The 27,266-nt window shown below is 38.1% G+C and overlaps 2 protein-coding genes across 2 annotated transcripts in view; one reads left to right on the forward strand and one right to left on the reverse strand.

Annotated features, from left to right (window-relative positions):
• The window catches only part of LOC127649049 (NACHT, LRR and PYD domains-containing protein 3-like), a 41,681-nt gene extending 37,437 nt beyond the window's left edge, over window positions 1–4,244 (forward strand). The window contains 2 exon segments of the mRNA XM_052133942.1: window positions 2,719–2,892; window positions 3,070–4,244. Of these exon segments, the coding sequence (XP_051989902.1) occupies window positions 2,719–2,892; window positions 3,070–3,091 (196 nt within the window). The 3' untranslated portion in view covers window positions 3,092–4,244.
• LOC127649050 (cAMP-dependent protein kinase catalytic subunit beta-like) overlaps window positions 4,236–27,266 on the reverse strand; it is a 37,999-nt gene continuing 14,968 nt past the window's right edge. Inside the window, exons 6-10 of the mRNA XM_052133943.1 lie at window positions 19,939–20,065; window positions 19,086–19,181; window positions 18,682–18,804; window positions 18,422–18,586; window positions 4,236–5,773 (exon numbers count right to left, since the gene is read on the reverse strand). Coding sequence (XP_051989903.1) covers window positions 5,648–5,773; window positions 18,422–18,586; window positions 18,682–18,804; window positions 19,086–19,181; window positions 19,939–20,065 — 637 coding nt within the window. The 3' untranslated portion in view covers window positions 4,236–5,647. The remainder of the gene's footprint in view (window positions 5,774–18,421; window positions 18,587–18,681; window positions 18,805–19,085; window positions 19,182–19,938; window positions 20,066–27,266) is intronic.

A 27,266-nucleotide genomic window follows, 5' to 3' on the forward strand; every position in this document is an offset into this window, starting at 1 on the left:
GCTGTGTGCGCTCAGGGACCTGGTACTCTGGCATCTCAGCAGGCTGGGGATTCGGGTCAAGTGGGAAAAGAGCAAGCTCTCCTCGGTTCAGAGCATCGCTTTTCTCGGCATGGACTTGGTTAGACTCAGTCTCAATGATGGCATGCCTCACGAGCGAGCATGCGTGCGCAGTCAGTGCTGAACTGCCTGATGTTGTTCAGGCGGAGAACAGCGGTTCCACTGACACTATTTCAGAGGTCACGCCGCTTGGGTTGATGCATATGAGATTGCTTCAGCACTGGCTCTAGACTCAATTCACAAGCACTGCTTGCTCATCATGCCAGTCTGCCCCCATCAGCTCAGCCCTTGGACCAACCTGGCATTCCTATGGGCAGGAGTTCCCCTAGGACAGGTCTCCAGGCACATCGTGGTTACGACGGATGCCTCCAAGTGTTGTTGGGGCACCATGTGTACCGGGCATGCAGCCGCCGGTCCCTGGACTGGTCCGTGGCTGCGTTGGCACATCAACTGAGGTTATTACCATTGATCCAGGGCCAGCATGTGTTGGTCCGGATGGCCAACATGGCAACGGTAGCATATATCAACAACTAAGGTGGCGTACACTCTCGTTGCATGTCACAACTCACCTGCTGTCTCCTCCTCTGGAGTCAGCAGTGGCTCAGGTCGTTGCGAGCCACTCGCATTCTGGGCAACCTCAACAGCACAGCAGACGTTCTATTGTGGCAGGTCACGCTCAGGGGATAATGTAGACTCCACCTCCAGCTGATTTGGCGTCAATTCGTGAAAGCGCAGGTAGACCTGTTCGCGTCCTGGGAATCCTCCCACTTCCTGCTCTGGTATTCTCTGACCGAGGCTCCCATCGGTACAGATGTGCTGGCACGTAGCTGGCCCCTGGGGCTACGTGGTATGCATTTCCTCCAGTGAGCCTACTTGCGTAGACATTGTGCAAGGTCAGGATGGACTGGGAGCAAGTCATCCTAGTAGCACCCTACTGGCCCACCCAGACTTGGTTCTCGGAGCTCATGCTCCTCGCAATACAGGCGGCGCCTGTATGCCTCGAAGTGGTATCTGTATGCCAAATGGTGTTCTTCCTGACGTGAAGACCCCCTGAGATGCGCAGTTGGATCAGTGCTTTCCTTCCTGCAGGGGTGGCTGGAGAGTTGGCTGTCCCCCTCCACCTTGAAAGTGCATGTAGCCGCTATATCGGCACATCACGATGTAGTAGACATAAGTATTTAGGGAAGCATGAATTGATCGTCAGGTTCCTGAGAGGCAGGAGGAGGTTAAACCCCCCAGATCTTGCCTCATCCCTCATGTGACCTCTCCATGGTCCTTCAGGGCCTACTGGGAGCTCCATTCAAGCCCCTGGAGTCAGTTCAGCTAAAAGCACTCTCTTTGAAGGCTGCCTTCCTGACTTCGCTCACTTCCATCAGGAGGGTAGGGGACCTGCAGGCATTCTCTGTCAGTGAAACGTGCCTGGAGTTCAGTCCGGGATACTCTAACGTTGTCTTGAGACTCCGACCGGGGTATATGCCCAAGTTTTCCACGACCTCAGCTGGCCGGGTGTACCGTTTGCGCATAGCGCCTTTCCCGTCCCTGAGGTGAAGACGTGCGTTCTTTAATCCCAGTTGCTTTCACAAAGTCATGGACCCTGGATGTCCTTTCTCCTTAGCCCTGTGGCAAGCGAGTTCTCAGAAAAACTTGCTGCCAGTGCAGTATGTGTTCTAAATAGGCCCTGTACTGGGGTAGGTGCTTCACACTTGCTGGTTGCCCATGGTAACTCCCTGTGAAGTATATTCCGCAGAACGGTTTCCCCACTGGTAAACCTGCATCTTCCTCAGCCAGAGGCCCCTCTGCCCCTGGCCACCATGCTTATAGAACTCCTCCCCCCCTGGGGTAGGTCCTACTACTGGACTTCTCCATATGAGACACTGCCAACAAGGCTCAGTGAGACTGTGTGACGTATTCCCTCACAATTCCCCACCTCCTTTGGGTGGGGTATGTTCTCCGCGGTGTCCTCCTCTTGGAAGGGACACCTCCGACGCGGACCATACTTTATGGCCCCCAGCTGGAAAAAGGTGTTCCTTTTGGCGAGAAATAAGGAGAAGAGGCCGTGGCTGGGCCAGCCAGTCCCTATTCTTGCACAGTCAACCTGTTCCCGAGGTGCAGGATACCGTATGACACCAGTAGGAGCGTTGGGGGAGGTTATGTGATGGCCTGGTGCACTGGCCACGTGGTACTCAAAGGGCTGCCCGTCTCGCACCACCAGTCCACATAACACAGTTCAGTTAGTTGTGGTGTTTCATATAGGGACCCCTAGTGTCACTTCATAGGCACAAAGTCAAGTGAGTGACAGATAGGGAAAGTTCTGGTTACGTTTGTAACCTCCGTTCTATGATGGAGGGAACGAGACGTTTTATCCCTCCTGCCACAACACTGAACTACCCACTGTAATAGCCGGGACTTTGTCTCGGCTCCTCAGCACAAAACCTGAATGAGTGTTTGCAAACCGGCTCCTTTTATACCTGTATGTCCAGGGGAGTGGTATAGAAATTCCACTCACCAATACCCAATGGCCTTTTCTCAAATATAAGAGGTGTCTGGGGCTCCCAAGAGGGACCCCTGGTGTCACTACATTGACACAACTTCTTGTTCCCTCCATCAGGGAATGGAGGTTACGAAAATAACAGGGATGTTATCTTCTCATTTCTCTCTCAGTCTGTGGAAGTGTAATCTAACAGAGGAAAGTTGTTCATCACTGGTCTCAGTTCTCAGTTCATACTCCTCAAGTCTTAGAGAACTGAACCTGAGTAACAATAAATTGCAGTATTCAGGAGTGAAGCTGCTCTCTGATCTACTGAAGGATCCACACTGTAAACTGAAGACATTATAGTGAGTTATTGATTTACTGTTTGAATTGTCATTTTTTAATCATTTTTAATTGACTGTTGTTCTTAAGTGAATGTCACTGAAAGTTACAGTTTTGATACATCTATAATATAATAATTCTGATATGTTGTGTATTGATAATGAATTTGATGACTATATTAATGACTGAATGTTTTACAGTATTGATCCTCAACTGGTATAATCACCTACAAAAGCAACAAATGACAAACTCAACAACAGCGTTCTGTCATAATTACAATAACTGTTTACTGCCCCCTACTGGAAAAACAGTAGCAGTGACCCAGCAAAGCTCAACACAGGGACATCTGTTAGTTATAAACACACAAACACGTGTATTGATGAAGCAGAATAGTGAAATGGAGTTGAATGTTTTGAGTTTGTGTCATTTACTAAGTCATATGATAGTGCAGCTGTACAAGTTCTTAAGTGCAATACTGTCTGCTAAATCTTTTTACACCTTGTAATTTCATTTCATTGTGAAAGTAATCCAAATGTGTTATTTTTCTGTTGTGCACGGTTGCTGTTCGACTGTATGTTTCTTATGGTAAAAGTATCTGTGTGATATCTGATCAATGCTGTGAACATTGTAAATATGCAGAATGTTGATTATCACAATAAATGTATTTTGACATGTCCTTATTTAGTACAAAAAATAAATCTGGGTTTACTGTGAGGCACTTACAAATACTAAATGTTTCAATAGTATATTGCCACATAAACAATATGCGTGATAACATGATTTAAGTGTTATAAAATACCTTACTAAGCATTTCTACATAATGTTATATAAAATTTGACAACTTAATTGCCATGATGATGCAAGACTGTAAACCCTTTAACACCCATTAACTTTACAGCTCAAATAATATACAAGTTTTAAAAGAAGCATTCATTTATGAGCTTCATATTTTTGCCTTTAAAACCTAAAAAAATCTGTCCTGTTCACTTCCATTGTAAGAGCCTCATTGTAATCTTGATTTTTGCATTTGTTTTAAGGAGCAACAATTCAAAATGATTATTTGTCATTATGTCACGACTGCTTTTGATTCAGATTAACTTGTATTCAACCCAGAATGTTCCTTTAAAAGTGTCAAATATACTTATCTTGAGACAGTATACTTGTTTATTAAAACATTACTAGTCTGATATAATGTTTGAAATCGAATTGAAATGTACATTAAAAGTCAACAACACCGACTTTATAGACTGACACTAGACAACACAAAAAACATTTTTGAATCTCTAGTAATCAAATCTATTCAGATCATTTATAAAGAATTTTTAAAAAATTTAAAAAGACAACATATTTAAAAATAAAATTTATTTGCATCTCTGTAATTTGTGTATAAATAAAAACATTTATAAGAAATAATGCATAACTGGATTATATGTGATATAAAGGAGCAGAGGCGCACTAACCTCATTTGAACATATTCAGTTTCTTATGTCTGTGAGAATGTCCCTCAAACTTTGCAAACAATATGATACCTAGAAGTTTAAACTACATTCAGTCATAAGAAGAAAAGAAACAGCAACAATGACATTTTCATTTAAGTGAACTTTGCAAAACAGCATCAACATGAAACAAATGAAAAACTGTGTTCAGAAAAGTGAGCGTTACATGTAACTGATAAGTGATAATGGTCTAATTCATCCTACAGCAATTCTGTTCGGTTAGAACAATCTTTAAAGGGGTAGTTCACTCAAAAAAGGAAATTCTGTCAGCAGCGGCTCAGGTCGTTGCGAACGTAGGGTTGTTCGGTCATCATTTCCTCATATAAGGGCGAGTAAATTACATCAGCATTTTTGGGTGAAAATGTTTTAGATGTGTCTTAGATTTTGTGATAAAACCTTTTGAATAATGAATAAAAATGCACAAAAGTGTTAAAATAGTGGAGATATATAGTTCTTTGTAACATAAGCATCTGTCAGTAAATGCATGAGACTGGACCTTCACTGTAATATAAAAGGATCACAGTAACACTTGTAACTCAATCATTCTCTGGGCTCCTAATAGGATTTCTAAGGCAAATCTGAAGATTTAAGACCTCCTCTGCCATCAATAACACGCTGGTTTTGATCCTTTTTAAATCAACAGATATTTACAAGTAACAAATACTTCCAAACAAATGTAGCCTGAAAAAGTTGTCAGTGTTTGGGTCTGAGATAAAAAGAAAACAAACGTGAACACGTAACACACAAAAGTGGCGACAGCTAAAGGCAACCTACCTTTTGAATCACAACACTGTGTGATGCGGCCAAGAAACTAAATAGTCATACTATGATATGATAACATGTAACAATGCCAAATTGACCTTTGCTGTAATTTCTAGTCTGTACTTTAAATGCCACACTAAAACCTTTCACAAAATTACTTTTGAAACGGAGAACACAACATCAATAACTTTTTTCTGATGTCGTTTGTCGAAAAAAAGAACGAAAATAATTCTAAAAAGAGAGTGAACTGAATGAGTGATGTGCCAGTGTGTGATGGTTATGTGTTGGTGTTCTGGATCATGAGAATCCTGGTGACCTCTAAAGCCGAATGGAATGAAGGAAGTACACAGGAAATTTGAAGGGTGATGTGATCTCTGCTCATCCCATGTCTTTAGAGTGCAAAGATACCCTTATTTGATGTGTTGTGTGATACACACACACACACATATATACATATATAGATCATTAAATATATGTATATATGCATATGTTTAGCTCTAGTGTCCATAACTCTGAAAAACTAAAACTCTGAGAAATCTTTTGCACATTTTTCTGTAACAGACACACGAATGTTCTCCTCTTCATAGTCGTCAAAGTTGCTTGTATCCCCGGGGCCTCTGCACTTTGGTATGAATGGCGCCTCCACCTGATGAGCGACAGAAGAGAATGATGTTACAGCAAATCATTCACTCAAACCAGTTAAATATGTAATTAAGCTCCAAATATAATAACTAAACTTTTGGGTAGCCTTCCACAAGTTTCTCACAATAAGTTGCTGGAATTTTGGCCCATTCCTCCAGTCAGAACTGGTGTAACTGGGTCAGGATTTTTGGTCTCCTTGCTCACACACGCTTTCTATCGGATTAAGGTCAGGCTTTTGTGATGGCCACTCTAATACCGTGACTTTGTTGTCCTTAAGCCATTTTGCCACAACTTTGGAGGTATGCTTGGGGTCATTGTCCATTTGAAAGATCCATTTGCAACCAAGCTTTAACTTCCTGGCTGATGTCTTGAGATGTTGCTTCAATATATCCACATCATTTTCCTTCCTCATGATGCCATCTATTTTGTGAAGTGCACCAGTCCCTCCTGCAGCAAAGCACCTCCACAACATGATGCTGCAACGCCCATGCTTCATGGTTGGGATGGTGTTCTTCAAGCCTCACCCTTTTTCCTCCAAACACAACGATGGTCATTATGGCCAAAAAGTTTCATTTTTGTTTCATCAGACCAGAGGACATTTCTCCAAATAGTAAGATCTTTGTCCCCATGTGCACTTGCAAACTATAGTCTTGCTTTTTATGGCGGTTTTAGAGCAGTGGCTTCTTCCTTGCTGAGCAGAATTTCAGGTTATGTCAATATAGGACTCGTTTTCCTGTGGATATAGATACTTGTCTACCTGTTTCCTCCAGCAATTTCACAAGGGGCTAGTTGCACCAGCTATACATAAGTTAAAACATAGCCTAGTTATGGCGTAAATGGGCACTAAGTCACAATTTACCCACTACTAAATATTTAAGCATTGCACCATTAAACTTAGGTAGAACGTAACCCTACGTATAAATATTTATGGAAGACTCTGACCAGAAGTAATGATTGGAATAAAAAAAAAGCAGAGATATATTTAATGAAATCAATAAGCTTCTGTTTTGCATGACAGACATTAATTATTTCAACATACAGTTTGATGTTGACATTTACGAGAGAGAAAATAACAAACGTACTTTATAGCGGCTCAATTTACTTTTCAAACTTTTCAGGGTGTGTCGCCCGGTGTCAAGTTTCAACACATTCAAAATATATTTAGGATATTAAAAAGAATAAATAGCTATTTTTACAACCTGTAGTATGAGTATTTATTTTAGATACAGTTGTAACAGTTTCACTGTCCCATGAATCCCAGTGGCCTCTTTTGTGAATATACCTGTAATTTGTAACCTGATCGTCAGGGGGTGCTCCAGTGTTAATGAAGCAGTCAGTCAGACAATTTAAGGGTAAGAGAAGAAGTCAGACTCTCTATGCACATGGAGATACTTTCTCACATTTGCTGTCTCATACCTATGCCCTGTTTTGAGGAACTTGTTTGTTCTTATCCTCAAATGTAAGTACTATCCTGAGTAAATATTGTTTATTAGCACAGAGCACATGTTTATGACCTGTTTGTCCTATTACATGCAGAGTTTTTTTTATATATATATATATGTATGAGAAACCAGCACAAGAACAGGACTAAAAGGATCATCCATCTCTTATCTAAAATCATTGCTACTAAACACTGATCACATCGTGGATTGGAAAGGATTCAACAACACCAGATTCACCACTCCAAAGAATGAGCTTTTTGTAGCCAAGCGCTACATTTTGCAAAGACTTTTATTTCAGAAAGACTGTGGACTGTGTGATTAATATTGACTGTGAATGCTTTGTATGTTTAGGGTGGTTTGCACTGGTTATGTTGTTTATTACAGTGCCTAATACACTTGACTCATGGAAATATAGAAGTCTTTCTGGTCCCTCATTATATAGGCAGCACATATCAAATTCAATAGAGGTGTTACACAGTTCCTCTGTAGAATATTGTTATTTACACAGGGCAAATATTCTATATCAAATCTACTTTTATTACGTTTCTTATTTTAATGTGGATATCATTTATTAGATCTGACAGTTACGTGAGCAAACAAGGTTCGAACATCAACAGTAACAAGATCAAACTGAAATTCACAGCTTTTTAACACTTCTGTGCAAAAATGTGAAGGCTGTTTATTGGATCAGTACAGGTAAATGTCATATTATGTGACTACGCATTACTTTATGGAGAGCTTATGACCTACTAGTTAAGTCTTGCCTTAAGAACAGGTGGTGCAACCAAATTAATCACGGACTTGATTACAAACTAACAAGTAGTTACTTGGCCCCTAGTGTGAACTTTACGTGAGACCTTACGCACAGCTGGTGAAAACCCTACCAATGTCCTTTGCTGCAGTTCTGGGATTGATATGCACTTTTCACACCAAACTACGTTTATTTCTAGGAGACAGAATGCATCTCCTCCTTAAGCAGTATGATGGCTGCGTGGTCCCATGGTGTTTGTACTTGCGTACTATTGTTTGTACAGATTAATGTGGTACCTTCAGGTGTTTTGAAATTGCTCCCGAGGATGAACCAGACTTGTGGAGCTCCACCATGGCTGATTTTATTTGATTTTCCCATGCTGTCATGCGAAAAGACACTTGAGTTTGAAGGTAGGCCTTAAAATACATCCACAGGTACACGTCCAATGCAGTAAACCTCCTATCAGAAGCTAATTGTCTAAAGGCTTAACATAATTTTCTGGAATTTACCAAGCTGCTTTAAAGGCACAGTTAACTTGGTGTATGTTAACTTCTGACCCACTGGAATTGTAATATAGTTCATCAAAAGTGAAACAATGTCTGTAAACAACTGTTGGAAAAATTACTTTGCACAAAACTATAGTTTGCTAGTAAAATCTGTGGAGTGGTTAAAAAAAAAAGAGTTTCAATGTCTTCAACCCAAGTGTATATAGACTTCTAACTTCAAATATATATATGTGTGCATATATAATATTATTATTATGTGCATACACACACACACACACAGACAGACAAAGGTTTGGAATAATATACAGATTTTGCTCTTATGGAAAGAAATTTGTATTTTTATTCATCAGAGTACATTAATAATGTGAAAAATGTATATTACAATTTGAGAAAACAAAATCCTCCACGGGCAGCAGTATCAAATTAGCAATTTAGCATGATTAATCAAGGTGGAGTGATGGCTGCTGGAAATGGGGCCGGTCTAGATTTGATCAAAAATGACTTTTTTCAAATATTGATGGTGCTGTTTTTTCCATTAGTAATGTCCAACTATTTTTTGTGATCAATAGAATGCTACTTTGGTGAATTAAATTACCAATTTCCTTCCAAAACCGCAAAATCTGTAAATTATTCTAAACTTTTGGCCACCAGTGTATATCCTCTGATGGTAGGAAAATACATATTTTTATTGTGGAACTTACATATGGGCCAGGAGGCATGATTAATTGCATTAATTTAGTTTTTTTTAAATGTACCGTAATTTCCGGACTATAAGCCGCAACTTTTTTTCCCACGCTTTGAACCTCGCGGCTTATACAATGACGCGGCTAATATATTGATTTTTCCCGCTTTCAAATTTTATAAAAAAAAATACAAAAAAAACATTCTGTGACGTGCTCAGTTTTTTGGCGGCGTGAAGCTTTCATTAGACCAATGAAATTGCCGAATTGGTTAAGGTCAAAACAACTTTTTTGGTTTACTGTTTAGATTAAATCGAGCGTGCTCAAACTTCCGATCATTCTGATTACGGTAGTAATTTTGTCACCCTCACCATGGCAAAGACATGGAGAAACGCATATGATGCTGCTTTCAAGTTGAAGGCGATTGATCTGGCTGTTGGAAAAGGAAATAGAGCTGCTGCACGGGAGCTTGGTCTTAATGAGTCGATGATAAGACGTTGGAAACAGCAGCGTGAGGAATTGACTCATACAACTAAATCTGAGGCTATTCAACTCCGACACAGAAGGAGATGACTTCAGTGGTTTCAGTGCACAGGACGAGGAAGATAGTGACCAATGACTTTCTTGGTAGGCTACTGTTTACTGCAAATGTTTTATTACAAGCCGTGTGTGGCAGCGGGGGCGTGGTCAAGCGCCCATCCGGGAGAGAAAGCTGTAAGGCGCTTACACCTGCGCTAAATTATGTCTAACACCGGTGTCTAATTTCAAGTGCCCTGCTTCACGTGTCCTTCTTGGGAAAACTGTCACACGGGCACCAGTGTGACAGTTTTCAGCAGGGCACTTGACGTTCCAGGTAAGGCTTTTAAATGGCCACAGCAATGTTTACAATCGATTTTATAAAGTTTCTCAATTCTTCTATGTGCCAACACTAGACTGACGTGTGTCACTCTCTCAGCTCTGTGGCTGCTGCCTTTTTATGCCGCTCTCCCCATGCTTACTGAAATTAGACACCGGTGTTAGAAATAATTTAGCTCAGGTGTAAGCGCCCTTACCGCTTTTCTCTCCCGGACGGGCGCTTGACCACGCCCCTGCTGCCACACCGTGTTTCGTTAAAGCCCATTTATTTTTGTTACAAGCCGTGTTTTGTTAAAGCCTGTGTAAAGTTCATTTGTTTCAATGTACCGGTAGGCACCTGCGGCTTATAGACAGGTGCGGCTTATTTATGTTCAAAATAATATTTTATTTAAAATTCAGTGGGTGCGGCTTATATTCAGGTGCGCTCAATAGTCCGGAAATTACGGTAAATAAATTGCACCAAATTGAGGTGCCCTATTATAAATAATACTTTGTCTCTTTTCCAAAAACCTTTTCAACAGTCTCACTATTAACAATATCTCTAAAGTTTTTGATCAATACTTTTCAGTATTGAATGTAGTGCTGCAACTAAAAATTATTAAAAAAAAATGATCGGTCAGTTTTCACAATCTAAAACGGCCAAGTAAAAAGGCTTGTATTTCCTTTTATTCTAATAATCAATTAATCGATAAAATAATGTAAATAAAAATTTCGAAAATTAAATAATCAATGAAATAGTGAATTTCATTGTTAGTCAAATATGTACAACATGGATGTCACTTTACAGTGACTTTATTCAGAACAGTATCTGTACAGAGTCACATATTTATAGAATCAAGACATTACAACATTCTACCACTTACCAGTTAACACTGGTTTTGTTTTTCTTTAAACTTCATGTTTTTAAAGATTTCCTGTTTCAGTGGCATACTTATAACTTGAAATAATAATACAAATAAATAAATTAAAATGAGTGTCAAATGTTTGGTATAATTCTAAAGAAAACTTAAAAATGTAACCATATAGATTAGAATAAATTCTGAGAGTCTCAGCCTATGAAATTGCTGAAATCACAAAAAAAACTTGAGACAAAAATATTTTTTACCATTTATATTTCAAATTTTACATTATATACCTTAGGGTGTAAATGTGTCCAAAAATGTGCTTTTGTTTTGCTCCCAATCATGTAAACTGTAACCAAGAAAATTGTGTTGATACAACAAAGCAATCAGAAGTTATAGCATAACAAATATACTTTTTCTTGGTGTCCAAAAACATCAAACAAATAAAACATTTACATAACTAATTACACATCCAAACACAATGAATAAAGTTTTGCATAGCATGCAGACAAGCTTTTATTAATGAGATTTCACAGAATGAGTTTCATCCTGTGCCATTTGAGTCATCATTGTGTCTGTCATGTAATTGGCAGCATCACCTGGAGGCCATATGTAACATTCACCAATCACTACGTATGCTCTGATCAGGATTTTTACAGTCTGCCGATCTTCTTATCACCTGATTGGCCAATCTAGATCCGATCATTTCACCTTTTATCAGGATCTCTGTCATAACTGGCTATATGTAAGCTTTCTGCACACTGTCACAATTGTTTTTTTAATAAGACATTAAAATAAGTATAGCCTGACAAAATATTATCTATATTAAGATGTATAGATAAAAATTAAGCTTAGGGTCAAACTAAAGACAACCTGATAACCTATAAGTGCAATTAAACTTAATGTGACATTTTTGTCATTGATTTGTTGTCATTTCATATACAGTATTATTATTCCTTTTTTGTATTTTTTTTTTATATTTGCATTATATTTAATATATTATGGTATATATTATACAATATATATTCATATTGTATGAAGAATTATCAAATGTATAAATTTCTTGCCTGTATTTTCATTTAGTTGGATGGTTGTATTAATAGTTAATTTGTCACTGTTTCCTCATAGCTTGTCACGTGTGAGATGCCACATTAACTGTACTTAACACAAACATTTCATGTTTGCCATAACACTGTAGTATTATTCATGCAGAAGAATTGAAACTATATGACTCGAATCCAGGATTTTCAACCCCTGCAATCCTGGAATTTTTTACTGTCATTAATCAAATGGCCCATGCATCCTCATTTTCAGAAAGGCCCCTCCACAGCATGACCTCCTGATCTTCCACACAGAGTTAAAGCAGACTTCTCTTTGAAAAGCTTCCAAAAGCCCATCAGATTTGCTCGACACGAATACCAAGACATTTAATCTTAATCCAGGAACATTTTACACCAAGTCACAGTACTTTACTGATTTAGCCTTCTAAAATGTACAGAAATCCACGATTTATACAAGGCATAGTCGTGCTAGGTAATTCTGCAATTGCTTGGAACTGTGGTAACTTGTATAACTGACAAATTAATGCTTATAGCCTGATATACCTCTTTAAAATGTGTGTAATGTTTCATCCATGTTGTATAACCAACTAATTAACCAGTATTATGTGTAACCAGGGATTTTCATGTTTTGTTACCTACACATCCATATTTATAACATCCATGAAACAAATGTCATGTTTAGCATGTACAGTGAGGGGAAAAAAGTATTTGATCCCCTGCTGAATTTGTACATTTGCCCACTAAGAAATGATCAGTCTATAATTTTAATGGTAGGTTAATTTGAACAGTGAGAGACAGAATAACAAAAAAAATACAGAAAAATTTCAAAAATGTTATAAATTGAATTGCATTTTAATGAATAATCGGAGACTTCTGGCTCCCAGGTGTCTTTTATACAGGCAACGAGCTGAGATTAGGAGCACACTCTTAAAGGGAGTGCTCCTAATCTCAGTTTGTTACCTGCATAAAAGACACCTGTTCACAGAAGCAATCACTCAATCAGATTCCAAACTATCCACCATGGCTAAGACAAAAGAGCTGTCCAAGGATGTCAGGGACAAGATTGTAAATCTACACAAGGCTGGAATGAGCTACAAGACCATCGCCAAGCAGCTTGGTGAGAAGGTGACAACAGTTGGTGCGATTATTCGCAAATGGAAGAAACACAAAAGATCTCCCTCGGTCTAGGGCTCCATGCAAGATCTCACCACGTGGAGTTGCAATGATCATGAGAGCATCGAGGCAGCTGGGACCATAGTCACCAAGAAAAAACAATTGGTAACACACTACGCTGTGAAGGACTGAAAACCTGCAGTGCCCGTGAGATCCCCCTGCTTAAGAAAGCACATGTACAAGCCTGTCTGTAGTTTGCCAATGAACATCTGAATGAATCAGAGGAGAACTCCTTCCCTCAGCCAGGGCATTGAAAATGGGTCGTGGATGGGTATTCCAGCATGACAATGACCCAAAACACGCGGCCAAGGCAACAAAGGAGTGGCTCAAGAAGAAGCACATTAAGGTCCTGGAGTGACCTAGCCAGTCTCCAGACTTTAATCCCATAGTAAGTCTGTGGAGGGAGCTGAAGGTTTGAGTTGCCAAACGTCAGTCTCGAAACCTTAACGACTTTGAGAAGATCTGCAAAGTGGAGTGGGACAAAATCCCTCCTGAGATGTGTGCAAACCTGGTGGCCTGGTTCATGATATGCTCTGGTTTTGAGCGGGAGATTTTGTTAAGAGTCTGAAACAAAGGACCATAAATCAACTGTTGGAAAAGAAAGCCCAGTCGACCATGTGACTCAAAGTCACTTCTGATTGGCACAGGACACCTTTGGGGATGCTTCCAATTTCAGTTCAAATATTTCCAAACATGCTCTCTTCCTCTTCTGCTCTTCTCCTGTCTCTTCTCTTCTGCTCTGCTGACTGCTCAGACTTTGCGCTGACTCTTCCCCATGTGAGATCCACGGAAGCTCGGGGCTCGAAGTCCCGAGAAGGAGTGAGAAGGCGTGAGAAGGCCTTGCTTCACAGCTAACCCATAATTCATACAGACAATAAACTTGGATCATACAGAGATCAAAACATCGACGGAACAAACTTTCGACCAAGAACCAAGCAACACAATGAATGCAAGGAAAAACCACAAAGACAAGCAAGTCCATCTCCAATATTGTGCTCAAAGTGCTAGTGTATTAATGAAATAATTTGGGTAATCTGATAGCAAATCAATGTAGACTCAAAGAAGGATAAATGGTTCTTTTAGGTGCTGTCAACAGACTCTGTAAAGTTCATTTTCACTGTACTGATCAGTTATTTCACATTGTCACTTTTCACCAACCTGTCTCATGTATATGTGTTCAATTTGATTTATATTTAGAATAGTAATAAAGTTTGTCTGTGTTCAAAGACGATGTGACTGTGGTATATTTTGATTAATAATCGTATCCTTGTTTCTAGAAGATTTCGCTTCAAAGCTGTACCTAAATATGTGATTATTTTCAATAAGCCATGAGAATAATATTACTCCAATAAGTGAATTAATCATAAATCACTTATTAAAGCTAATTCCTTACAGTAGAATTTGTGAGCTGATACAACTAGACGTTGTATTAGGATTTAAATTGTGGAGAATGTAAGACAAATAATCTAGTTATTTGTTATTTATTTAATAATGGTTGTTGAACGTGACGAATTCCAGTATACATTTAATACCTAATAAGGACAGTTTAATTCAGTCCATAGCTCAAATATTTCGAGACCCTAAATTCCCTTCTAAATGTCGCATACCAAATAACCTTACATATAATGGTGGTAGAATGCGTTCAAAGTATCCTACATATTGTGTGTGATGTATCTATAGTTACCATAAACTTCGCGGCTTTAAATACCAATCATCATTCCTAATGCCGAAACCTGACAGCCAATCCAAGTCAGAGTACCTGCTATATCTATATAGTTACCATAAACTTCGCGGCTTTAAATACCAATCATCATTCCTAATGCCGACTGACAGCCAATCCGAGCCAGAAAGTACGGCAGAATTTTTTTCAAAGTCACACCGCGAATCTGACAACTGGACACCACACCGCAAGTCTGATAACTGGACACACTGCCGAACAAAGACAGTTCTGCACGTCGAAAAGCAAGCCTGAGGTAAGTTAGCTTACAATGTTATTTGCATTCTCTATGGGTTCCGGGAGGGCTCGCACTAACGTGCTTTCATACAGTACGTGACCTTAACTTGTGCAGCGATTGGTGGAAACAAATATACCTCTATTAATAATATTTAACGAAGTGACTTCCAATAATTTCCTCAGTGCATAACTTACTTGATTCCACAGACATATTCTCCATCTGTAAATGTTAGAAAGTTATACAAATATTTCCATTTTGAGGTCATGAGTGGACGAGCCTTCAGCAGGCTAAACTTCCGTGAGACGAGCATGCGCGCTGAACAGACGGAGCGCAATAGAATAGGAGCGCAATAATTCTGACTAAAATATACATTAACACTAAATAATAAATAGATTTTGCTAATATATTTGTTGTTGAATATTTGTTGTTGATGGTGAACATAAATGTGCTAGAGAATTTCAAACCTACAAGTGTATTTTTATGATATCAGTTTTGTTTTTATTTTCATTTTAAGTTTAGTAAATTTTACTACTACTTTAAAAAGCATTATTTTGTTTTTAGATCGTAATGTTTGCAATGTTAGAGTGTAATGTGATTTGACCCCTTTCTTGGATAGACTGAAAGGTTGCATTCACTGTTTGTTTTCATAGCCTTCAATATGAACATTGTTTGTAGGACAATATTTACCAGGATATGAAATAACTTTTTTTTGTTTAAATTAAATACAGATTTAAAAAAAAAAAAGAAAAGAAAAAAAAAAGTTAAATACTGAGATTATACCATCGCCATTTAGCCCCAAAATTCAGATTTCTTTGGCAATTGCCCAGCCCTAACTTATGGCATGCTTTAAATGCTGAATTTCCATTTTTAGCGAAGCAGTAGGCTAATGATAAATTAACAATTATCCGTTCTGCATTAATAATTCAATTTGTTTGAGCATGGAGCAGAAATGCTCCCTTGCGAGGACGGTTTTTACGGGCCCTTGAGATTCTGGTTCAGGCGAAAAAGAAAAAATAATGTGTTTTGTGTAAATACTTGCCTCCACACATTAAAATGGCCCCCATATTTTGTATGTTTTATGTGTTACTATATTTTCAAAAATTAAAATGTGCTATATACAGTATATAAAGTCGATTGGATTGGATTTTTTTGCTGCCGTATTCTTCTCACCTTTTTTACCCCTGACCAGTTTTCATGCCTGTATTATGGTGTGAGCATGTGGGGATTATAACTGGTCCCATCCACATCCCTAAATTATATATGTAATACCCTACGCTCCTTCTGTAATGTTCTTAAATGCTGAATCAAGTTTGCCTTACAACACTATGCCAGTGATCCCTCACACTCCATGATACCATGACAGTGCTGCTGAAATCTTAATGGAGCTGTGCGTCTTTTGCGACATGAGCGATCAGTTTACGCGATCGTCCAAATTACCAATCGAGTCATAGAACGTGAATATCGGCCAATACCAATCAGTGGCTGATCGATTGGAGCATCTCTAACAATCACATGCCTCTCTGCCCAAATTTGGATGACTTTTTTTGACTTTCTGAACCCAATCCGTTTAGTTTAGTGTTCCATGATGCTACATCATTTCCGATGACATCATCTGATCCAGGAAAGCTAATGTGTTTTCAGCAAGATGTTGTGTGCACATTGTGCTTTGTGTCAATTATCTATTGATATATATATCCGATTACCTTGTGTCTGGGCTTGTTTGAAAGACAATTGTCTCTAAGTAATGGTATGATATTTTATGTTCTGTTAATTTTTTTTGTGAAGTTATAAGCAAAAATGTGGCATATGACCAACACCTGTTTACATGTAACATGTATTTCAAAGATATACTTAGTTATTACTCACTACCAAATAGGCTGGTTGTATTCTACTCTTTGAGAGCTTTTTAACAAAATATGACACATGGCTGTTTGAGGAGTTTGATGTTTTGACTGATTACAATAAGATGTACAGAGCAAACTTATTAATACATTTTTAAAATGAAACTAATTTGTCTACAATTTTCAAAGCACTTGTTCAGTTTTAGTCATAATGCCTCAGACATAGTAAAGAACAGCTAAGTTTTCAAATGATACCTATTTTGTATTGTCTAGACTGTTGTTTAAATATTTTAATTAAAAACTGCCCAAAGGGTTTTAACTAATTACAATTAATATATATATTTTAATTTTTATATTATATTTCTATATTATATATATATATATATTTCTATATTATATATATATATATATTTCTATATTATATATATATATATATATTATATATATATATTTCTATATATATATATATATATTATAAAAAATGTTTTAAACATGTATGCATACAATAAAGACAGGAAATAAAATGTGTCTATCAGATTAATCGAAGAAACTATGGAAGATTAATTGATTATCAAAATAAACTTTAGTTGTAGACCTGTTTTTATTAAAACTGACTAATCAAAAAATAAATAAAAATAAGTTGTCGATTTATTTAATAATTCTACAACTAATCAACCTTACTAATTGAATGAAATATAAACACGGATGAGCCAAAACATTATGACCACCTGCCTAATATGTCGTCGGTCCTCTAAGCGCCACCAAAACAGCGCTGAACTGTGGACTACACCCTGAAGGTTATCTGTTATCTGACTCCAAGATTTTAGCAGCAGATCCTTCAAGTCCTGTTAAGTTGCGAGGTGGACCCGCTGTGGATCGGACTTGTTGGTCCAGGATATGCCACATATGCTTAATCGGATTGAGATCAGAGGAATTTGGAGGCCAGGGCAACACCTTAAACTCTTCCATCATTTTCCTTAAATCATTCCCGTGCAGTGTGGCAGGGTGCATCATCCTGCTGAAAATGGGCGCCTACAGGGAATGAAATTGCCATGAAGGGGTGAACCTGGTCTACAATGATGTTTAGGTAGGTGGCACATGTCAAATTGACATCCACATAAATGGCCAGACCCAGGATTTCCCAGCAGAACATCAAACTTCCTCCACCAGCTTGTCATCTTTCCCACAGTGCATCCTGGTGCCATCACTTCCACAGGCTAAATGGCACACACGTACAAAGCCTTCCGTTTCCACGTACAAAGCCTTGCCTGGTCCAATCATGTAGAAGTCATCTGACCAGGCAACCATCTTCCACTGCTCCAAGGTTCCGATGCTCGTGTGCCCATTGTAGGCACACCAATTTTTTTTCTAAGCTTGTTCATAAATTTGCAGCCTACTTTTTGGAACAACCTTCGCATTGGTAGTACACCTAAAATGCTGTTTATATAGACACCTCACTTGGTCTTGGAACAGAATGTTTCACTACAAAAAAAAAAAAATACCATGGGATCAAACTGATAAGCTCTAACTGAAAACAATCCCATACCTTTCTCTCATAGATGGCTATCCAATCCGTCGTGGCAAACCATTTGTGGTTTTTGATATCATTGACACCGTTCCTGAGGTTGCCAAACCGCTTGGTCAGATCCACCTGAAGCAGATTCCTCAGTAGGTCTTTCAGATCAGAGCTGAAGTGTGATGGGAATCGTACCTACAAAACATGGACATTTTGATTGGGTGTTTATTGTGTGTGCAAATGAATCAAATTGTTAGATTGTATAAGTAGACAATATAAGTTACCCATACCTTTCCAGACACTATTTTCTCATAGATCTGAATGGGCTGGTCTGCAAAAAATGGAGGGTATCCAGCAGCCATTTCATATACGAGGACACCAAGAGCCCACCAGTCCACAGCCTTGTTGTATCCCTGAATTAAGACAGTAAATATGTAATATGCACCAATAGTAAGTGAGATGTGATCAAACTGCAGCCGAATGTGGCCCAAATTCTTTTTCACTTCACAGATGTACTTTATAGATGACAGTGTGAACGGCGAAAATCACATTGAATCTGATATTTTAAATTCTAATCAGGGTGACTTTCATACTGTATATGAAAAGAAATCGGATATGAGATCATGTGATCGAATCAGATTTGGTCACATTGGCCAATAGTGTTAATGTAGCGTTAAAAGTGCATTGTTCTGACCTTGCTGAGGATGATCTCTGGGGCCAGATACTCTGGAGTTCCACATAATGTCCAAGTTCTGCCTTTTACTCTTTTTGCAAACCCAAAGTCTGTTACCTGTGAGAGAAATTACCATTTAGTTCAAGTGCATTTTACCTTTCATAACAAACAAATACAAATGTTTATACAAACAGATACTATAAAGAATTGGCCAATACACCAAGCACAGAATTACATTTTATGAATGATTATTTTAATCTATGGTACTCTAACAGCAAGTTACTGTTTTCAACAACTAGTTCATGAATTAAATAATTCAGGCTTCTCTGGATACAAAAGTGCATGGACACAAAGATGTGGACTTGGCGTGTAATAGATTTACAAAACATTTAGGTGATTTTCAAAATATGGTGACAAACATTGTCACTTTTCAGTCATGGAAAAGTTTGAAATATTCATGAAACCACATATAGAAGAAACCATTCAATAACTTAACATTATTAAATGCAACTAAACAGACTGACTGAATATTGTGTTGGACATATTTAACAATCATCATTTGAATTTAAAAATGTGCCTGCAGAATCCCTTGCCCCTTTCATCGGGTATAACACTTCTTGACATTTGTATTTATGTATTTGGTAGATGCTTTTATCCAAAATGACGTACAGTGCACTTATTACAGGGACAACCCCCCCCGGAGCAACCTGGAGTTAAGTGCCTTGCTCAAGGACACAATGGTGGTGGCTGTGGGGATCGAACCGGCAACCTTCTGCTTACCTCTTCTGTGATTTCTGTGATATTTCGTATGACAGCACTGGGATGCTTCACAATTAGTATAATATTTATCTGCTCCGGTATTCCTTCAGGTTACCTGTATATACCCGTGCTGATCAATGAGCAGGTTCTCTGGCTTCAGGTCTCTGTAGATGAGGTCTAGTGAGTGGAGGTACTCAAAGGTCAGGACGATCTGCGCTGCATAAAACCGTGCATGCGGTTCACTGTGGGCCAAAAAAAATGTAATCACAAGAGACAGTTAGATGAAACAAGACACATAACCCATGAACGAGTTTACCATACTACATACATTCTAAATAATTTTAGAAATGAACCAGGGGCTAATTTGTTGGGTATGTCAGAGGTGTTACTCAATCAGCAGCGATGTGTATATAAACCCTGCCGTGTTAAAAAGGAAGTGCATAAAATGGATCCAACTAAAGCCTTTACAAATGTGTCCACTGCAGCTTGGTGTATGAAACAATTGAAGACATTAGAAGAAATGTTTGCCTTGTCATCCTGAAATGTGAGGCAAATGTTGGATCACCATAATTAGAAACCACAGTTTCCACATATCCTTGCACTCGATTGGGATGTTTTCTGCTATTCTGGAGAGCAAGGGCAGTGACCGTAACATCAAGCGTATTTTGTAGTATTAAACACGTTTTTAAACAGATTTTATCAAATATTTTTCTCGCCCCCCCTTTTTAAAATTGAAGAGCATATTTTCTTCTATGAGCCCATTATTATCCCGTTTGTTTCCCAATTTCAAACAGAACATACATATTACACAGGAGGAAAGGCTCCTCATTACCATGGTTCTGTCAGTGTGCTAGTCTTAAATAATAGTAATAATAATAATAAATGTATGTATTTATGAAAAATAAGTACTTGCAGAAACACATCTTGAAACTTTAACTACAACTGCCACTGTTGATATAAAATGAGGTCTAATAGATTCTACCTTTTAGATTATTTCATATGAAACTATAACATTCTGTCAAAATATAAGTTACTTTTACTCGTAAAATCATGAAACAATTTTGTAAAGGTGATGATGTATGATAACACATATATATATATACATATATATATATATATATATATATATATATATATATATATATATATATATATATATATATATATATATAGCACACACTTCCTCCTCAGTGCTGTTTGGCATGTTAGGGGTGCTACTGTTTTAGAGGTTTGACTTGACTTCCTCCATAACGCTTTAAGCCAGAAAAGTCTCACTAGAATTGAATTTGGTCACATCAGTTTTGAGGTCGAGTGCTCCGCAATATGGAGGGAAGCCCAATTGTTGCATGCGCGTGTCGGAGAGCAGAGCATTCACGCAAGCTTGTTCCGTTACACTCTCCGAGAGACTCTACTTCAGCAATTTAGGTGCCATGGATTTGTTTTTATGACTAATGGCTCGGTGGGGAGCTCTCTGATCTGTGGAATGTGGTGTTGTGTTCATTTGATGGTTTCGTCCATGAATAATCCTACGGATGGATAGGCTGGTAAGAATGCCGGTAAAGGAGTTTACATGTATCAAAATATCGGGGTAATGGGCAAAAATCTGCCTGTGTCGATCGGTTTATTCTTAAGCGGTTTTAACCGTACACCGAAAAAGAAAAAGCTGTTTAATGTATTTACATGACCACACAGGTTGTTGACTTAAGAATAATCGGTGTAAGAAACATGTTAACCCGCTGTGTTTTGCAAAGAGAGAATGTATACATTTCCACTTTTGGTGTACTAAGGTTGTTCGCGAAAACAAAGAACTACCAGATGCAAACAAGTCTTTATTACTTGCATTCTTTAGTTTTTGAAGCTTTAGCTAGAGTGACTATTACCCAGACCTTTTATCCAGTGAATTTAGCCAATTTGTATGAGATTGGCTAAATTCACAATCTTTCAGATGGTGAGCTTTTGTCCCACACTGTTGTTTTTTTTATAGATTTTTTTTTATGTTTTTTTCTTCAGCCTGTTTTGGACTATGCAATGTTAATTTATAGAGGTCGACCGATATAGTCAATAGCTATTGATACTGAATGAAAAAAAATTATTACAAAAATAAACAGTACTGACTGAACCATGAAAATGTATTGTACTTTTTAAAATTAAATACATTTATAAATATTAATATATATTATATATATACTAATTTTCTAATTTTAAAGTCAGCTGATTTTTAAATTTACATTGTTTCCTTAGTCCACAAGAGGGCGCAATAAATACATAAACCATTCAGCACTGTTATAATATTGCATTGAACATTCCTATCCTGCTGTTAAAAAAAAGAGCATTTAATTTTCAAGTAATGTGCATAAAATAAAGATACATTTTAATCGGTCCATATTCTCAAATGTTAAGTCAAAAGTAAAATGAGGGGGGAAAACACTTCAATAGACAGTTCACATGGTGTTACACTTGCACTGATTCCTACTACTCCAGACTCAAGCTTCATAATAGCGATTTGTTTTATTTTTATTTTATTCAGTACAGTTGTATGTAGGGTTGCAATAGTCACAGATAGCAGTGGTATTCGGCTGAACTTTGTGGTAAAGCAGTTAAGACTGTGAGCTCAGGCCAGGGGCTGTTCAAACAGAGGAAACACAACAGACTGTAACCGAACGCGAGAATCTCGAGACTTACAAAGTTGAACATCTTTCCTGACAAAGCATTTAAAAAGCATCTTGAGACACCTGCTTTCTGTTAAACTGTATTTCTTGCGCTGTCTAGCCTTTTTTAGCAAAAGAATGTGATCGATCTGAAGTCATCGTATTACTGTGAGGATAATTATTATTTTTTTTTTAATCAGATGCGTTTCTGATTTAAGTTTTCTCGGCTGCAGGAAGATATTAATTTGCTTTCTCATGTCACTAGCTTTAAATATGCAACTCAGCTGGCTAACAAATGCATAAACATGATCAGCTGGATATAAACTAATGCACGTAGATGGTAACAATTGTGACATTTAAACATTTGGGTAGGACTTGTGTATTTTTGTCACATTGTTCTAACCACTTGTTTAGCTACTGTATCTCCACACATCCAGTAGAATAACGTTTATTTAGAAAACTCTTAAAGCTGCACTTACGGAAGATTTTTTTGTAGTAAAGAGTCAACAAAATTCCATAATTGAGCAAGTACATAAAACGTTCAAAACCCTGTCCTACTCTTACCCTGATTCGCTGCGCGGTAAGCCTGCAATAATGATTTATTTATTTTTTTCAGATTTGGTGCAAAATTGCTGGCTTACGTCATTCGTCCATGCGTGTTTACATCATGCCCGTAAGCTCAGAAAAGTAAGGACCGGCTACTAGGGTTGCGCGGTATACCGGTACTAATGCGGTATCGTGATACAATTTTTTTTTAAATGGTACGAAATCATTTTGTTGCTAATTTTGGTACCATATTACATTATGCTGTCATTAACAAAACTATATGAGATGTGACAGTTTTAAGATGAAATCAATGACAAATTGAACATAAAATAAAGAAAAAATAAAGAAAATCTGGATATGGCCAAATGTGATAATTTTGTTATTAACAATTTTATTGATTCCAAAGATAAAACCTACAAACACAACATAAAAAACAGAATCAATTATTCACATTTTTCCACAAAAATGCACAACTGTGGTCAGAACTAGATCATCCAAATAAAATAAATACAAAAAATACATTAAAAAAACAAAATCAATAAAGCAGATACCCAACTAAACTACAAATCCCTCTCCACAGCCAGTACCTGAGAACCTTCCAAAAAAGCCAAATAACCCCCCCACTTTCTGACGAACAAATCAACTTCCCCAGCCTTCTAAATAACATCTCCTCAAATGCCGCCAACTCGCCCATCTCTCCGCACCATTCCCTACTTCTAAGGTTGATTTTCCGACCAATCATAACTCCGGCCAGGACCCAACTTTTTTAATACTTGTTCTCTATGGTAAGTGTTGACCCATCGCCCAGGATACAGAGTCTGGGGCTAAATGAAAGATCAGTGTTCAACATCTCACACATAATGTTCTGAACCCCCAACCAAAATTCTTGGATCTTTACACATCCCCAGAATACAAGTATTGTGTCCCAGTCTTCTGATTGGCTCCGCCAGCAGGGGGGTGTGTCTTTAACACACAATCTAGAGGTGGTCCAGTAGAACCAATGCAAAATCTTCAGATCAGACGGACCCTTAAGGTGCGTACACACTGCCAGCGACATTGCGCGCGACAGCGACTCCGTACCATTCATTTTCAATGAGAGCACAGCGACTTCCGGTGACATGAGCTGTCGCGACCATTGGCGACTAGATGTGGGCGTGTCCAGCGACGCGACAAAGTTGAGACAAGTTCAACTTTATTCAAATGAAGAGCGACTAACGGAAGCGACAGCCAATAGGAGAGAAGACGGGAGAGCTCACGTGATCCTTCTCTCTCTCAGCTCCTGCAGTAACGGAAAGATGGATGAAAGGCTAATTCTTGCTGTTAGAAATTTTCCAGTGCTCTATGATATGTCTCTTCCCACGTACAAGTACATTTTTAAGAAAAATACTGCATGGAAAGGTGTATCTGAGAGGGGGGATTTTATGGACCCAGACAGACCGGCATTTGCATTTTCGCCGCAGATAAACAGCCGCTATGGCAAACAGCACGCCTTGTTTCTCATTCATCTTTGATATAAAGCATTTTATGTACTGATTCCATTTATATTTAGTCTTTTCCCTCCAAAATGTTTGTTTTTAGTGGCAAGAAAAGAGATTCACTGTCAACAGCAATGGAATGACATCTGTGAATCTCATTTATAAACGTTACTAGGCAACCAGTAGTGGGAACACCCACTAGCGACTTCACCGCCAGCCACTGGCGACCTGCAGCGACAAAGTCGCTGGCAGTGTGTATGCACCTTTACATCTCTAAATGTAGATTTGATTCTTTTTAGCATCCTAGCCCATACTCCACTCCCACACTTTCAATCTTTCTCCCATAATCTCTTGAGAGAAGACAAAGCTCCATCCCCCAGACTCTGAATTAAAATTTAGTGCTTCAGCTCTGCCTCTGCACTTTTAATATTCCCTTCCAACTCCACGAGTTCTTTTGCTTTGGATTTTTTGGTGAATGAGGCATTACTGTATGATCTCACCCCTAAGAACCACCTTAAGTGCCTCCCAAGCCACGCCCACAGAAGATACTGAGGAACATTTGGTCTCCATATAAACATTGATTTCAGTCTTTAACATTTGTTGGAAATCAGGATTTTGCAAAAAAGATAAATTAAGCACCAACTATATGCAACTATAACAACTGTGTGTGGCAACATCTCTAAACTCACCAGGACGTGATGCGAGACTAAGATGTTTCCAATTGAGCAATCCACAAAAGATGAAATGAGGGATATATATTAAAAAATAATCTATTCTACAATAAATCTTATGGACTGATGAATACAAATTTATAGACCCTACCAGATGGTTTCAAAAGTCGACAGATATCTGCAAGACCAAGATTTTTACACATCCTATGAAGCGTCAGTGTTGCTTGAGTCCATCAAAAGATTAAAGTCTCCTCCCAATATTATATCATGAGGGGTGCCAGAAGCTTGCAACATCCCTTCAAGATCAATGAAAAGGCTCTGATCATCAACGTTAGGCACGTAAATATTAGCCAAAACCAACTTTGCACCAGAATTATAAAAAAATTTATTACTCTCCCTAATTTATCGTTAGTCTGTTTGAGAGATTTTAATTGTAGACGCTTACTTATCAATGTAATGACTCCCCTGCTCTTACTTGAGCCAGCACTAAAGAAAACATGTCCACCCCGTATCATCCCAAATTTTTCAGCTTCCTGCGAGGAAAGATGTGTTACTTGAACAAACATTATTACTTTTCTTATGCTTAAGAAAATAAATAAACTTCCTTCTTTTAATGGGGTGCCCCAACCCATTCATGTTCCATGTGAAGAAAGTTAACCCACTCATATATAAAGCCATTCAGTTTCCTCGGACAGACAAACAAGTGCTGGCTGTTTATGAGTGCAGCAGATGACATATTCATTCCAATGTCCTACAAAAATATTAAGCACAAGGAAAGAATATATTAATCCACAACAACTGTCCCGAACCAGCACAAAAAGAAACAAAACAAGTGTCCTGGTCAAGAGTCAAATTCACTCGGAGGCCGTGACTTACTCAGTCCATACATTTTATAAGACATCATTTGTGTGGGCATGTAGATATTTTGATATAATTTGTTTACAAATTATAATATTTATGTTGTATGGGTTCCAAAAAATAACTGTGTAAATGAAAATTGAGCAGATATCTTACAACTAAATTTAACAAAAAAGATATCTGAATCCTTTTAAAGTTGAAAAAATTGGCAAAAGCATTATCCAGTATACTTGTTAATAATAAAGTGTTTCTTATTAAGCTATACATTTATATTGAAATATTTTGTAGTTAGAGGTTTGTGTTTCTTTACATATTAACAAGTACTCCCAATAAGATCCTCACAATATTGTAAAGATATTCTAAACTGATTATGCAAAAAATAACAACACTGTATCGGATCGGGATTGGCCGATTCTGAAATTTCCGATATCGGATCGGAAAAGAAAAAGTGGTATCGGTGCATCCCAACATTTTATTTAACATAAATATGTTTTCTGGCAGGGTTGTCAAAGCTTAACCTATATTGGTTGTCATGCTGCAATTAATCAAACATTAATCAGGGGTAGGGTTGCAGCAGTATACTGGTTTCACGGTATGAAAATTGTCGGTTATCATACCATATACATTTGCTTATCTACGGTATTGAGAAGATAAAAAATGCAACCGGACCGAGAATCTCACCAACGAGTGCACATCTCGAGGCGAGATGTGAGGGGGCCTGACATAATTGTGTGTGTGTGTGTGTGTGTGTGCTAAAGCAGTTTTTCTCAACTAAGCGAACAGCAGGGAAAGAACAATGCCATGGTTCTCCCATTGCATATATTTCGGGCCGCACAAGTGATAGACTATTTAGAACCGCAGAGGCAGATTTAATGATAATCTCACAATCAGCTAAAGGCTTCTCATCTGCACTTTCGCACGAGTGTAACGGAACCAGCTCGTGCAAAATATCTGCTCTCCCATGCACGTGTGCAACAACCAGGCTTTCCTCTATATTGCGGAGCGCTCAAACTCAAAACTGATGTGACCAATTTCAATTCTAGTGAGACTTTTCTGGCTTAAAGCGTTATGGAGGAAGTCAAGTCAAACTTCTCAAACAGTAGCATCCCTAACATGCCAAACAGCACTGAGGAGGAAGTGTGCTATATATATATATATATATATATATATATATATATATATATATATATATGTGTTATCATACATCATCACCTTTACAAAATTGTTTCATGATTTTACGAGTAA

The sequence above is a fragment of the Xyrauchen texanus genome, chromosome 9, assembly GCF_025860055.1.
Source record: "Xyrauchen texanus isolate HMW12.3.18 chromosome 9, RBS_HiC_50CHRs, whole genome shotgun sequence".
Classification (NCBI taxonomy): domain Eukaryota; kingdom Metazoa; phylum Chordata; class Actinopteri; order Cypriniformes; family Catostomidae; genus Xyrauchen; species Xyrauchen texanus.